Source organism: Antedon bifida, chromosome 6 (genome assembly GCF_963402885.1).
Source record: "Antedon bifida chromosome 6, ecAntBifi1.1, whole genome shotgun sequence".
In the NCBI taxonomy this organism is placed as follows: domain Eukaryota; kingdom Metazoa; phylum Echinodermata; class Crinoidea; order Comatulida; family Antedonidae; genus Antedon; species Antedon bifida.
This window is the reverse complement of record NC_136231.1, coordinates 12,617,648-12,633,408: the sequence shown is the minus strand read 5'-3', so window position 1 is coordinate 12,633,408 and position 15,761 is coordinate 12,617,648. Positions and strand designations below refer to the sequence as shown.

General features: G+C 35.0%; 2 protein-coding genes across 2 annotated transcripts; one reads left to right on the top strand and one right to left on the bottom strand.

The window, feature by feature from the left end:
• Window positions 1–2,435: 2,435 nt before the first annotated feature.
• Window positions 2,436–4,149, top strand: LOC144845648 (uncharacterized). Its single transcript, XM_078703083.1, has 3 exons — window positions 2,436–3,474; window positions 3,685–3,827; window positions 4,041–4,149. The coding sequence occupies exons 1-3, from the start codon at window positions 2,494–2,496 to the stop codon at window positions 4,147–4,149; spliced, it is 1,233 nt and encodes a 410-aa protein (XP_078559209.1). The 5' UTR covers window positions 2,436–2,493.
• Window positions 4,150–11,273: 7,124 nt separating this feature from the next.
• LOC144845875 (uncharacterized) lies at window positions 11,274–13,598 on the bottom strand. Its single transcript, XM_078703355.1, has 3 exons — window positions 12,560–13,598; window positions 12,207–12,349; window positions 11,274–11,993 (listed from the first exon to the last, which is right to left on the bottom strand). The coding sequence occupies exons 1-3, from the start codon at window positions 13,538–13,540 to the stop codon at window positions 11,696–11,698; spliced, it is 1,422 nt and encodes a 473-aa protein (XP_078559481.1). The 5' UTR covers window positions 13,541–13,598; the 3' UTR covers window positions 11,274–11,695.
• Window positions 13,599–15,761: the final 2,163 nt, after the last annotated feature.

The window sequence follows — 15,761 nt, the reverse complement described above, 5'->3', positions numbered from 1 at the left end:
AATATCGGGAATAGGTATGGCCTCTGCCCATCTCGTAAAACGGTCAATGCATGTCAATAGGTAGCTGTTGCCATCAGACGGTGGAAGCGGACCAACAAGGTCGATGTGGACGTGATCGAAACGCGCGTCTGGTGTGGCAAAAGTTCCCAACGGTGTAATAGTGTGGCGATGTACTTTTGCCTTTTGACACTGAACACAACACTTCGCCCAGTTACGTACGTCTCGATTCATGCTAGGCCAAACGTATCGAGTACTCACTAACTTCAATGTAGCCCTAATTCCAGGATGCGATAGTGAATGTAACGAATCGAAAACGGCCCTGCGCAACTCCTTAGGGACGAAAGGTCGAGGAGTGCCCGTACTTATGTCACATACGATAGTTCCATCACTGGTGGCTATTGGTGCGTCATGTAAATCAAAAGTTGATTCCTGCAAATGGCGAAGTAACTCCTCATCATTCTTCTGCTGCTCGGCCATGACTGTGAAGTCGATGACATCTGACGACTTCGCAGTAAGGACAGGTGTGTTAAAGGTGTTAAGATTGATGCGAGATAATGCGTCTGCAACTTCGTTTTGCGAACCCTTAACGTGTCGGACATCGGTGGTAAATTGTGAGATGTAATCTAGGTGACGAATCTCTCGAGGTGAGTAGCGGTCCGAGCTTGCTTTCAGTGCAAATGTGAGCGGTTTGTGGTCTGTGAGGATGAAAAATTCCCTTGCTTCAAGCAAATGACGAAAATGTCGGATAGCAAGGTAAGCGGCTAACAGTTCTCGTCCGAATGTGCTGTACCTTGTTTCAGCTGGATTCATTCTGCGCGAGAAGAATGCGATAGGATGCCAGACGTCTTTTACCATCTGTTGTAGCACACCACCAACCGCAAAGTTAGATGCATCAACCATTAAACATAATGTGGCGGATGAATCGGGATGTTCCAGATAAGTTGCCTCTGCAAGTGCTACCTTAACAGCCTCAAAAGCCGTAATCGCCGTCGGTGGTAATGTAATTGATTTTCGAGGTTTACCTGCCAGTAAATCAGTCAACGGATGAACTATATCTGAACATTGAGGAATAAAACGCCTGTAGAAGTTGATTAAGCCTAAGAATTCACGCAGTTTACGGACTGTGTCGGGTACAGGAAATGTTTCGATAGCTTCTATCTTGGAACGTAGTGGTCAGTAGAAGTAGTGATACTTCAGACCCGACCTTGGTGTATTTCCTGATTACGTAATATCCGCCAGGTGTTTCTAATGAAGGTCGTTTCCGCCAGGTGTTTCTAATGAAGGTCGTTTCCGCCAGGTGTTTCTAATAAAGGTCGTTTCCGGCAGGTGTTTCTAATGAAGGTCGTTTCCGCCAGGTGTTTCTAATGAAGGTCGTATCCGCCAGGTGTTTCTAATGAAGGTCGTTCATTTCCTGTTATTGTAATAGTTATGTAACTTCCGGCAGGTGTTTCTAATGAAGGTCGTTCATTTCCTGGTTTCGTACTAGTTATGTAATTTCCGCCAGGTGTTTCTAATGAAGGTCGTTCTTTTTCTGTTATTGTAATAGTTATGTAATTTCCGCCAGGTGTTTCTTTGTCTCTTATTTATTAATTTTTCGGCGCGAGGTTCTGGTACGTGGTGAGTGACGTCATTAATTTATTTATGATTTAAGACGGTGAAACAAAGTGAAGCGGTTATTGTTGTACTATTCTCCAGTTGTTTTGTCTATTTTTGCGTAGAGTATCTCTTTACAGTATTTCATTATGTCTGGAAGTATATATTTTTCGCAAGGGAGTTGTGTAGATACTGTTATAATAATTAGCGATGATGAGGATACTGTTGTTGTTCCAGGCAGTGATATAGATGATCGTTACACGGAGGCCGAAGAGGTTATCCTGCAGGTCTAGTCAGTCGTGGTTATAACAATGGTTAACAATGGGGATAGTATAAGACAATAGAGTATATCATTTCACTAGAATTGTTATATAGATTTGTTATATATTAATATACATTATAATATAAAATTAATAAATATTAAATAAAAATGATATGGTGATTTAGTTGCTTGTGATGAGAACAAATGGTTTACAATGGTTGAAGTCAATAGGTGTTATGTTTCGGATTATAATACAATGGTTAACATAGGGTAAGGAAGTGAGACAATATAGTTTTTGTAAGATTTGAATTAGTCATAGAGTCAATAAAGATGCACCTGGTTAATTGAAACTAGTTAATTGAGGTTTTTGCTTGATCTAAGCCGACATAATCCAAAGACATAAGTTTTTCGATCCGGATATTATAACAATGACTAAAACAAAAAGATAAGAATGAATGAAGTTAAATAATAAGTATGTCTTGATTGAACTACACCGAAAGGTAATTAACCATCTTCCGGATTTGTTAACAAAGAGGATAAATCGAAAGCAGTGACACGGGGGTGTTTGACATACTATATTTCCTGATTCAAGCGTAATCGTTCGTTTCACTCTCTGTAACTCTCTACAGTCTATAAACATGAGTTTCAACTGTTTACCTACTCCGAAATTAGCAATTGGTGAGAAAGCCCGTAGGACAATGAAAAGAGTTATGGGGAGTTCTAATGGTCAAGCTGACGAGTGTAGCAGTTTAAAAATACCAACGATGGCTTCTACATCAGCGAATATATTGGATCCTAGAAATTCTTTTAACGGTCAAACAGATGAGTGTAACGGTTTTAGTAAAGCCTCAGGAATGAGCTCCCGGGATTTTGCCGTAATGACCGATGATGTACCAAAGATTTCCATAACTTCAAAGAATCGGATTTTCTTGTCTGAAAAACGCCATGTAGTGGCCCAACGATGGGGTGACGATGTTTATGTTTGTCTCAGAGAGTATTACCAAACGGAAGAATATGGTGCCTTCAAACCTGGACCTCTTGGTATTAATTTTCCCGTTCTGATGTGGCAAAAAGTTTTCAATAATATCGATTTAATTATTAAGGGACTGGAAGACTTACAAAGAGACATTAACATGGTGGAGGCAGTAAGAATCCCACTTTCGGACATAATTCATGTGGTAGTTAGTAACTGGAAAGAAGAACAATTTGTGTGTATTCGCCGCTATTACCAGTCTGAAGAAGGAGGCAAGTTTAAACCCGGTAAAAAAGGTGTAAACCTTCCAAAGAGTCAGTGGTTCAAGTTAATTGAAAAACACGGTGAAATACAAAAGATGATTGAGGAGGTTGGTAATGATAATGCAGCTACTGTTGAAGGGGGTGTTGACAAAAACGTTAATGGAGGACGTTTATTCAATTCAGAACATCAATTGCTACCTCCTGATAAGTTATCGGTGCAAAAGATAATAGGGGAAAATTTAGACTGTGATTACCTTCAACTTCTTGATAAAGGAGCAGCCGATACATTGTTTAAAAAATGTGAGGAAGAGATTGACTATTTTACCGGTGATCTTGCAAAGGTGAAAGTGTATGGAAAGTGGTTTAATATTCCTAGAAAACAGGTTAGTTCCATTATGTTTTTTTCCGTGGTTTTGTATTAATGACTTGTTAATTACTTGTATATCGTTTCCTTTGTTTTTCTTTATTTACCGCTGTGTAGCTATACTGTAGGTGTAATTTACTCTTTTACTGTAAATTGTTTTATTTAGGCGTGTTCATTTACATCTCGCCAAATAATAAATGACTTTCTTTGTATGGTTTCCTATCTGCAGGTTTCGTTTGGCGATTCGGGCTTAACTTACAAATATTCAGGCAATACAGTACCAGCTTTACCGTGGCCACCATTCCTGAAAGATCTCCGCGACCTTTTAAAATCGGTTACAGGACATTACTTCAATTTTGTTTTGGTCAACCGGTAAATATTCTTGTTTATTATTTTATTTATTTATTTTTTTCTTTTGATTAAAAGGGTCCATAGTTTACCTCTAAAACGATTGAACACTATCAGTATTCATACTGGATGATTTCTGCAATTTGTTAGATAAGATTGTTTTAATGGATAATTGGGGTTTTTTAGTCTCATCTTAAAATATCTTATTTTCTATTGTATTTTGTCGTTACTCTATAGATATGCTACTGGAAGTGATTACATTGGCGAACACAAAGATGATGAGAAAGACATGGATCACTTTAAATCCAATCGCCTCTGTATCATTGGGGCAAACACGTATGTTTAGATTTCGACATGGTGATGCGCGAGGTAAGAGTCCCAAAAGAATCATTGAGCCAGTAACTGTTGATCTTAAACACGGTACATTATTAATGATGAATTATCCCACTAATGAGTACTGGTACCATTCACTGCCTAAAAATCAATCCATCAAGCTACCAAGAATAAATCTCACGTTTAGAGATATTAAAAGATGAGAGAAATGTTACGCAAACATTACAGTCTTTAATAGTGATTGCAGATCTCAAGAATATCTACTGTTCATGATCTGTTCTCATTTAGTATAGTAGTACCAGTTGAATTATTTTTGTGATGATATTCCTACAAATGGTTGTATTATTGTATTGAAGTTAATTCACTTAGATCTAGGCCTAATTCCATTGATCGTTAATAATCATGTGATTGTTTGTCATTGTGTGGATAATGATTAACTTTACGAATAATTTCTTAAACGTAACTTGTAATGTATTTCTAATTGTTAAATACAATTTTTTATGTTTTTAATAAGTGTGTAAGTTTTTCTTTAAAGCGTTTTAATCGTAATTTCAAGAGTAATAGATACTTGTAACGTTTGAAACGGACTGGTAGATTAAACAAAAAAAAAAAAAAAAACAAAAAAAAAACACGTTATAATAACACTAATAATAGCACATATTTTCGTACATGTATCAATGATTTATCTACATATGGGTGATTAATATTATTACAATAAAGACCATGTACATCTACGATATTTTTACTGTAAGTGGTATTGTAAATAAAAATTATGAATTCAATCGTGAGAAATGACCGATAGCTGTGTATTATTTTATATTACTTTTATTATAATTGCAACAACAACAAAAAAAACTCAGAGAAATCATAATTATCGAATACAGAAAGACGTTTTGGTTACCAATTGTATTTCTTGACACTTAATACATGTTAACAGAAAACAAGACCTTCAACCGGAGCCAAAAATGGAAATTTGTTTACGCGCAGGTTATTGCCATTAGCTATTCTTAGAACTACTTTGGTTTTTATAAATATTGTCACTTTTTTTCTACACGTTTATCTACCGAGATTTTGTTTTCCTTTTTATGAATCTTCCGCTGTTCATAAGCATTATTAATTTTTTACAGGCCTTGTTCTTCGCTTTGCAGGCTAAATCTTATAACGGCATAGGCCTACATTTTAACGGTTCTTTGTAAATATCCTCTTATTGATTGTTACCTATAGTTCTCTGAATGTTTTAATTTACCGTAGATGATGAAAAAATCCCTTAATCTAGCACCATTTAAAAAAAAAAGGTTCCGCAGTAAATGGTTTATTTTTGGTGGTATTGATGGAATCATCGAGGCACAATATTAGGCTTAAAAACATGACGTCACTATTTTAAACGGTTTATCATACAAGAACAATTAACCAATCACAAAACTGAGCTACTGATTTGCGTAGAAGTTTCTGGAAATGACAAATTAAGGAAACACGTACACATTAATAAATATATATTAATTTTTATATAAATAATAGACAAAACAAAAGGAAATACACCAAACAAATCATTTTCGTTATGAATTTATAATAACTTTAAATTTTGTCCATCACAGGAGACGCGTTTAGCGTTTTCCAATTGTAAAACAGTTTCGCATTGCGTCGCAACACATGCACATACTGCAAGTACCGTACTGTAACAAGTCTACTGATATGTATTTTGTTGGTCACTCATCATTTTAGCCAACACATTATTTAACTCATCAGGTGTAATATCTTTTCACAAATCCTTTATATCTTTACTTTTTCTTGACAACTCATAACAAACAAGAATAGTACTCTGAATGAGTGTGGGAGAGGTGTGTGGGAGTACCATTCAACTAAACCTTGTCAATTTGTACTCGACCTACGATAAAACCATTTTTTAAAAGTTAACATAGCGACACGAGAAAACAATTGATAATAGGGATAAAAAGTTTTTCTTGCATTGTTATACAGTAACCTATGTTTTTCGGTGTTTTCACCATCTCATTGTTTATAATTACGTTTGTGAATATCGATAGTGTTTCTCTAGCAGAGTTATATTACTTGTTTATACTCGTATAGTTTGCAGTCCTCCATGTTGTTCGTATATTTTGTAAAAAGTGTACTTATGATTACTTTTAAAAACCAACTCATTTTATTTGCATTTTATCTACACCTCATGGTTAAAATGTGTTGTTTTTCATAGAGTGTGATGCTGCTTAAAACGTTATACTAGTATAACCACCAAAACGGTTTATTATCTGTAGGAAATCATCAATTGTAACATGCGGTAAACAATACAAATTAGTTTCACAAATTATTTTAAAAAATAGCACAATTGTTACAAATGAATTTAAGAAAATAAAGGTGTACAGATTTTATTTCGAAAAAGTGTAGGCCTAGACCTACAAAGATAATTTTACATAAAGTGTACATAATAAATTAACAAAAAAAGGTCACACATTAAACTAATTCTTATGAAAGTGTACAGTGTACTTTGGTTATCAGGTATATCAACTTTAGTATTTTAAGTATAGGGCATATTTGTGGCAAACACACGGTCCTTTTAATTGTTGGTAGAGGCCTTTGCCGTTCGTAATTCAAACTGTTCGTAAAATTGAGGTTAATATTCTGAGATTAGGCCTATAGCCTATGATTGCAGCTTATACTAGTCAACGGTCTAAAAGAGCTGTATTGCAGGATGCGAAACATAAAAGTTCATTAATAAACAGTATATTATAACGATAAAGAAACGAATGTACGATACACCAATATAGCAATACAATAACTGATTAACTGAAAACTTGAAGTCTACTGTATTCCTACAATCATTCAAGTAGACATTGTTTGCTGAGTGTATGATACTTTCTCCAAAGAGAATTCGAACGATGTGCTTTCGGACGTGTTTCTACGGTTATCAGAACGGGTCGATAATGAAAAAAAAAAAAAACCAAAACAAACAAACAGCCTACTAACTCCCAAAAAATCAATACCTATAAATAAGCTGAACCTAACCCAAAAAATAATCTCTTCCATGCATCAAAATCGACCGAAAATGATCTGAACATTGAAAAGTGGACACGGACGTCTGTTCTTCTTTTATGTTTCCACGGCTTGGGATATCCCTGTTAGTGATGTAGCCATGCGGTCTACACACTTATGATGACCGCATCGCATAACATGTTCAGGGAACTTATTTTTCAACTCTCTGATACAATGTTTAAATACAAGTAGACTGGAAACCATTTAGGAACAGGGGTTTCTAATAATAAAAGTTGTTTAAAACTTTAGTTATGGTCAAGGGAAATTGTTCAAGACTTGGAGTAAATGGTCAAGACCGGGGGAGAAATGGTCAAGACCGGAAGAAAATAAAATTTCACCATTTTATAAGTTTATAGTCACTTATTGTGTTAAAATTCATTTATTATTAGACCTGTATACGTACTCAATAACTAAAAAAATTACTTTGTTACATTAATAACATATCTTTAGTGGTTAAGGTAATATATTTCTCTGTATACTGACGTCACAAATATAGATAAAGAGAGACTGTAACTAAATGTTTATTACTTATTAGGGTTACAGGGAGAGTTCCATGCAACATTAAAAGGTCAATTAATGAGCCACCCAACTTAATTAAGTACCGGTACTTAACAAATGTGCTCAAACTCAATAAGGGTTACAAATCTACAAAAGAGGATATTTTATTTTTAAACTAGGTTTAATAATTAAAAGGTCAATTACTTGAACTCTGAACATGGGAAAAAAGACTTGTGTCAATTGACACTTGAACTTGGCCTCTATACAAGGACGAATAGACTGTGACAATTAACCATGACCTCTGGTCCCAAAAGCATGGGGGTTTCAGTTTTCGACTTCGTCGAAAATTGGGAGCCCCCCAATAAAACGGCCGAACAGAGGTCATGGTTAATTGTCACAGTCTATTCGTCCTTGTATAGAGGTCAAGTTCAAGTGTCAATTGACACAAGTCTTTTTTCCCATGTTCAGAGTTCAAGTAATTGACCTTTTAATTATTAAACCTAGTTTAAAAATAAAATATCCTCTTTTGTAGATTTGTAACCCTTATTGAGTTTGAGCACATTTGTTAAGTACCGGTACTTAATTAAGTTGGGTGGCTCATTAATTGACCTTTTAATGTTGCATGGAACTCTCCCTGTAACCCTAATAAGTAATAAACATTTAGTTACAGTCTCTCTTTATCTATATTTGTGACGTCAGTATACAGAGAAATATATTACCTTAACCACTAAAGATATGTTATTAATGTAACAAAGTAATTTTTTTAGTTATTGAGTACGTATACAGGTCTAATAATAAATGAATTTTAACACAATAAGTGACTATAAACTTATAAAATGGTGAAATTTTATTTTCTTCCGGTCTTGACCATTTCTCCCCCGGTCTTGACCATTTACTCCAAGTCTTGAACAATTTCCCTTGACCATAACTAAAGTTTTAAACAACTTTTATTATTAGAAACCCCTGTTCCTAAATGGTTTCCAGTCTACTTGTATTTAAACATTGTATCAGAGAGTTGAAAAATAAGTTCCCTGAACATGTTATGCGATGCGGTCATCATAAGTGTGTAGACCGCATGGCTACATCACTAACAGGGATATCCCAAGCCGTGGAAACATAAAAGAAGAACAGACGTCCGTGTCCACTTTTCAATGTTCAGATCATTTTCGGTCGATTTTGATGCATGGAAGAGATTATTTTTTGGGTTAGGTTCAGCTTATTTATAGGTATTGATTTTTTGGGAGTTAGTAGGCTGTTTGTTTGTTTTGGTTTTTTTTTTTTTCATTATCGACCCGTTCTGATAACCGTAGAAACACGTCCGAAAGCACACCGTTCGAATTCTCTTTGGAGAAAGTATCATACACTCAGCAAACAATGTCTACTTGAATGATTGTAGGAATACAGTAGACTTCAAGTTTTCAGTTAATCAGTTATTGTATTGCTATATTGGTGTATCGTACATTCGTTTCTTTATCGTTATAATATACTGTTTATTAATGAACTTTTATGTTTCGCATCCTGCAATACAGCTCTTTTAGACCGTTGACTAGTATAAGCTGCAATCATAGGCTATAGGCCTAATCTCAGAATATTAACTTCAATTTTACGAACAGTTTGAATTACGAACGGCAAAAGGCCTCTACCAACAATTAAAAGGGACCGTGTGTTTGCCACAAATATGCCCTATACTTAAAATACTAAAGTTGATATACCTGATAACCAAAGTACACTGTACACTTTCATAAGAATTAGTTTAATGTGTGACCTTTTTTTGTTAATTTATTCTGTACACTTTATGTAAAATTATCTTTGTAGGTCTAGGCCTACACTTTTTCGAAATAAAATCTGTACACCTTTATTTTCTTAAATTCATTTGTAACAATTGTGCTATTTTTTAAAATAATTTGTGAAACTAATTTGTATTGTTTACCGCATGTTACAATTGATGATTTCCTACAGATAATAAACCGTTTTGGTGGTTATACTAGTATAACGTTTTAAGCAGCATCACACTCTATGAAAAACAACACATTTTAACCATGAGGTGTAGATAAAATGCAAATAAAATGAGTTGGTTTTTAAAAGTAATCATAAGTACACTTTTTACAAAATATACGAACAACATGGAGGACTGCAAACTATACGAGTATAAACAAGTAATATAACTCTGCTAGAGAAACACTATCGATATTCACAAACGTAATTATAAACAATGAGATGGTGAAAACACCGAAAAACATAGGTTACTGTATAACAATGCAAGAAAAACTTTTTATCCCTATTATCAATTGTTTTCTCGTGTCGCTATGTTAACTTTTAAAAAATGGTTTTATCGTAGGTCGAGTACAAATTGACAAGGTTTAGTTGAATGGTACTCCCACACACCTCTCCCACACTCATTCAGAGTACTATTCTTGTTTGTTATGAGTTGTCAAGAAAAAGTAAAGATATAAAGGATTTGTGAAAAGATATTACACCTGATGAGTTAAATAATGTGTTGGCTAAAATGATGAGTGACCAACAAAATACATATCAGTAGACTTGTTACAGTACGGTACTTGCAGTATGTGCATGTGTTGCGACGCAATGCGAAACTGTTTTACAATTGGAAAACGCTAAACGCGTCTCCTGTGATGGACAAAATTTAAAGTTATTATAAATTCATAACGAAAATGATTTGTTTGGTGTATTTCCTTTTGTTTTGTCTATTATTTATATAAAAATTAATATATATTTATTAATGTGTACGTGTTTCCTTAATTTGTCATTTCCAGAAACTTCTACGCAAATCAGTAGCTCAGTTTTGTGATTGGTTAATTGTTCTTGTATGATAAACCGTTTAAAATAGTGACGTCATGTTTTTAAGCCTAATATTGTGCCTCGATGATTCCATCAATACCACCAAAAATAAACCATTTACTGCGGAACCTTTTTTTTTTAAATGGTGCTAGATTAAGGGATTTTTTCATCATCTACGGTAAATTAAAACATTCAGAGAACTATAGGTAACAATCAATAAGAGGATATTTACAAAGAACCGTTAAAATGTAGGCCTATGCCGTTATAAGATTTAGCCTGCAAAGCGAAGAACAAGGCCTGTAAAAAATTAATAATGCTTATGAACAGCGGAAGATTCATAAAAAGGAAAACAAAATCTCGGTAGATAAACGTGTAGAAAAAAAGTGACAATATTTATAAAAACCAAAGTAGTTCTAAGAATAGCTAATGGCAATAACCTGCGCGTAAACAAATTTCCATTTTTGGCTCCGGTTGAAGGTCTTGTTTTCTGTTAACATGTATTAAGTGTCAAGAAATACAATTGGTAACCAAAACGTCTTTCTGTATTCGATAATTATGATTTCTCTGAGTTGTTGTTGTTGTTGTTGCAATTATAATAAAAGTAATATAAAATAATACACAGCTATCGGTCATTTCTCACGATTGAATTCATAATTTTTATTTACAATACCACTTACAGTAAAAATATCGTAGATGTACATGGTCTTTATTGTAATAATATTAATCACCCATATGTAGATAAATCATTGATACATGTACGAAAATATGTGCTATTATTAGTGTTATTATAACGTGTTTTTTTTTTTTTTTTTTTTTTTTTTTTAATCTACCAGTCCGTTTCAAACGTTACAAGTATCTATTACTCTTGAAATTACGATTAAAACGCTTTAAAGAAAAACTTACACACTTATTAAAAACATAAAAAATTGTATTTAACAATTAGAAATACATTACAAGTTACGTTTAAGAAATTATTCGTAAAGTTAATCATTATCCACACAATGACAAACAATCACATGATTATTAACGATCAATGGAATTAGGCCTAGATCTAAGTGAATTAACTTCAATACAATAATACAACCATTTGTAGGAATATCATCACAGAAATAATTCAACTGGTACTACTATACTAAATGAGAACAGATCATGAACAGTAGATATTCTTGAGATCTGCAATCACTATTAAAGACTGTAATGTTTGCGTAACATTTCTCTCATCTTTTAATATCTCTAAACGTGAGATTTATTCTTGGTAGCTTGATGGATTGATTTTTAGGCAGTGAATGGTACCAGTACTCATTAGTGGGATAATTCATCATTAATAATGTACCGTGTTTAAGATCAACAGTTACTGGCTCAATGATTCTTTTGGGACTCTTACCTCGCGCATCACCATGTCGAAATCTAAACATACGTGTTTGCCCCAATGATACAGAGGCGATTGGACTAAAGTGATCCATGTCTTTCTCATCATCTTTGTGTTCGCCAATGTAATCACTTCCAGTAGCATATCTATAGAGTAACGACAAAATACAATAGAAAATAAGATATTTTAAGATGAGACTAAAAAACCCCAATTATCCATTAAAACAATCTTATCTAACAAATTGCAGAAATCATCCAGTATGAATACTGATAGTGTTCAATCGTTTTAGAGGTAAACTATGGACCCTTTTAATCAAAAGAAAAAAATAAATAAATAAAATAATAAACAAGAATATTTACCGGTTGACCAAAACAAAATTGAAGTAATGTCCTGTAACCGATTTTAAAAGGTCGCGGAGATCTTTCAGGAATGGTGGCCACGGTAAAGCTGGTACTGTATTGCCTGAATATTTGTAAGTTAAGCCCGAATCGCCAAACGAAACCTGCAGATAGGAAACCATACAAAGAAAGTCATTTATTATTTGGCGAGATGTAAATGAACACGCCTAAATAAAACAATTTACAGTAAAAGAGTAAATTACACCTACAGTATAGCTACACAGCGGTAAATAAAGAAAAACAAAGGAAACGATATACAAGTAATTAACAAGTCATTAATACAAAACCACGGAAAAAAACATAATGGAACTAACCTGTTTTCTAGGAATATTAAACGACTTTCCATACACTTTCACCTTTGCAAGATCACCGGTAAAATAGTCAATCTCTTCCTCACATTTTTTAAACAATGTATCGGCTGCTCCTTTATCAAGAAGTTGAAGGTAATCACAGTCTAAATTTTCCCCTATTATCTTTTGCACCGATAACTTATCAGGAGGTAGCAATTGATGTTCTGAATTGAATAAACGTCCTCCATTAACGTTTTTGTCAACACCCCCTTCAACAGTAGCTGCATTATCATTACCAACCTCCTCAATCATCTTTTGTATTTCACCGTGTTTTTCAATTAACTTGAACCACTGACTCTTTGGAAGGTTTACACCTTTTTTACCGGGTTTAAACTTGCCTCCTTCTTCAGACTGGTAATAGCGGCGAATACACACAAATTGTTCTTCTTTCCAGTTACTAACTACCACATGAATTATGTCCGAAAGTGGGATTCTTACTGCCTCCACCATGTTAATGTCTCTTTGTAAGTCTTCCAGTCCCTTAATAATTAAATCGATATTATTGAAAACTTTTTGCCACATCAGAACGGGAAAATTAATACCAAGAGGTCCAGGTTTGAAGGCACCATATTCTTCCGTTTGGTAATACTCTCTGAGACAAACATAAACATCGTCACCCCATCGTTGGGCCACTACATGGCGTTTTTCAGACAAGAAAATCCGATTCTTTGAAGTTATGGAAATCTTTGGTACATCATCGGTCATTACGGCAAAATCCCGGGAGCTCATTCCTGAGGCTTTACTAAAACCGTTACACTCATCTGTTTGACCGTTAAAAGAATTTCTAGGATCCAATATATTCGCTGATGTAGAAGCCATCGTTGGTATTTTTAAACTGCTACACTCGTCAGCTTGACCATTAGAACTCCCCATAACTCTTTTCATTGTCCTACGGGCTTTCTCACCAATTGCTAATTTCGGAGTAGGTAAACAGTTGAAACTCATGTTTATAGACTGTAGAGAGTTACAGAGAGTGAAACGAACGATTACGCTTGAATCAGGAAATATAGTATGTCAAACACCCCCGTGTCACTGCTTTCGATTTATCCTCTTTGTTAACAAATCCGGAAGATGGTTAATTACCTTTCGGTGTAGTTCAATCAAGACATACTTATTATTTAACTTCATTCATTCTTATCTTTTTGTTTTAGTCATTGTTATAATATCCGGATCGAAAAACTTATGTCTTTGGATTATGTCGGCTTAGATCAAGCAAAAACCTCAATTAACTAGTTTCAATTAACCAGGTGCATCTTTATTGACTCTATGACTAATTCAAATCTTACAAAAACTATATTGTCTCACTTCCTTACCCTATGTTATCCATTGTATTATAATCCGAAACATAACACCTATTGACTTCAACCATTGTAAACCATTTGTTCTCATCACAAGCAACTAAATCACCATATCATTTTTATTTAATATTTATTAATTTTATATTATAATGTATATTAATATATAACAAATCTATATAACAATTCTAGTGAAATGATATACTCTATTGTCTTATACTATCCCCATTGTTAACCATTGTTATAACCACGACTGACTAGACCTGCAGGATAACCTATTCGGCCTCCGTGTAACGATCATCTATATCACTGCCTGGAACAACAACAGTATCCTCATCATCGCTAATTATTATAACAGTATCTACACAACTCCCTTGCGAAAAATATATACTTCCAGACATAATGAAATACTGTAAAGAGATACTCTACGCAAAAATAGACAAAACAACTGGAAAATAGTACAACAATAACCGCTTCACTTTGTTTCACCGTCTTAAATCATAAATAAATTAATGACGTCACTCACCACGTACCAGAACCTCGCGCCGAAAAATTAATAAATAAGAGACAAAGAAACACCTGGCGGAAATTACATAACTATTACAATAACAGGAAAAGAACGACCTTCATTAGAAACACCTGGCGGAAATTACATAACTAGTACGAAACCAGGAAATGAACGACCTTCATTAGAAACACCTGCCGGAAGTTACATAACTATTACAATAACAGGAAATGAACGACCTTCATTAGAAACACCTGGCGGATACGACCTTCATTAGAAACACCTGGCGGAAACGACCTTCATTAGAAACACCTGCCGGAAACGACCTTCATTAGAAACACCTGGCGGAAACGACCTTCATTAGAAACACCTGGCGGAAACGACCTTCATTAGAAACACCTGGCGGATATTACGTAATCAGGAAATACACCAAGGTCGGGTCTGAAGTATCACTACTTCTACTGACCACTACGTTCCAAGATAGAAGCTATCGAAACATTTCCTGTACCCGACACAGTCCGTAAACTGCGTGAATTCTTAGGATTAATCAACTTCTACAGGCGTTTTATTCCTCAATGTTCAGATATAGTTCATCCGTTGACTGATTTACTGGCAGGTAAACCTCGAAAATCAATTATATTACCACCGACGGCGATTACGGCTTTTGAGGCTGTTAAGGTAGCACTTGCAGAGGCAACTTATCTGGAACATCCCGATTCATCCGCCACATTATGTTTAATGGTTGATGCATCTAACTTTGCGGTTGGTGGTGTGCTACAACAGATGGTAAAAGACGTCTGGCATCCTATCGCATTCTTCTCGCGCAGAATGAATCCAGCTGAAACAAGGTACAGCACATTCGGACGAGAACTGTTAGCCGCTTACCTTGCTATCCGACATTTTCGTCATTTGCTTGAAGCAAGGGAATTTTTCATCCTCACAGACCACAAACCGCTCACATTTGCACTGAAAGCAAGCTCGGACCGCTACTCACCTCGAGAGATTCGTCACCTAGATTACATCTCACAATTTACCACCGATGTCCGACACGTTAAGGGTTCGCAAAACGAAGTTGCAGACGCATTATCTCGCATCAATCTTAACACCTTTAACACACCTGTCCTTACTGCGAAGTCGTCAGATGTCATCGACTTCACAGTCATGGCCGAGCAGCAGAAGAATGATGAGGAGTTACTTCGTCATTTGCAGGAATCAACTTTTGATTTACATGACGCACCAATAGCCACCAGTGATGGAACTATCGTATGTGACATAAGTACGGGCACTCCTCGACCTTTCGTCCCTAAGGAGTTGCGCAGGGCCGTTTTCGATTCGTTACATTCACTATCGCATCCTGGAATTAGGG

What these genes read in the sequence shown, in the direction of transcription:
- LOC144845648 (XM_078703083.1), top strand. Translation starts at nt 2,494, where the DNA reads ATGAGTTTCAACTGTTTACCTACTCCGAAATTAGCAATTGGTGAGAAA. An exon ending in TTAATATTCCTAGAAAACAG is followed by an intron (nt 3,475 to 3,684) that starts GTTAGTTCCATT and finishes TCCTATCTGCAG; the next exon opens with GTTTCGTTTGGCGATTCGGG. An exon ending in AATTTTGTTTTGGTCAACCG is followed by an intron (nt 3,828 to 4,040) that starts GTAAATATTCTT and finishes GTTACTCTATAG; the next exon opens with ATATGCTACTGGAAGTGATT.
- LOC144845875 (XM_078703355.1), bottom strand. Translation starts at nt 13,540, where the DNA reads ATGAGTTTCAACTGTTTACCTACTCCGAAATTAGCAATTGGTGAGAAA. An exon ending in TTAATATTCCTAGAAAACAG is followed by an intron (nt 12,350 to 12,559) that starts GTTAGTTCCATT and finishes TCCTATCTGCAG; the next exon opens with GTTTCGTTTGGCGATTCGGG. An exon ending in AATTTTGTTTTGGTCAACCG is followed by an intron (nt 11,994 to 12,206) that starts GTAAATATTCTT and finishes GTTACTCTATAG; the next exon opens with ATATGCTACTGGAAGTGATT.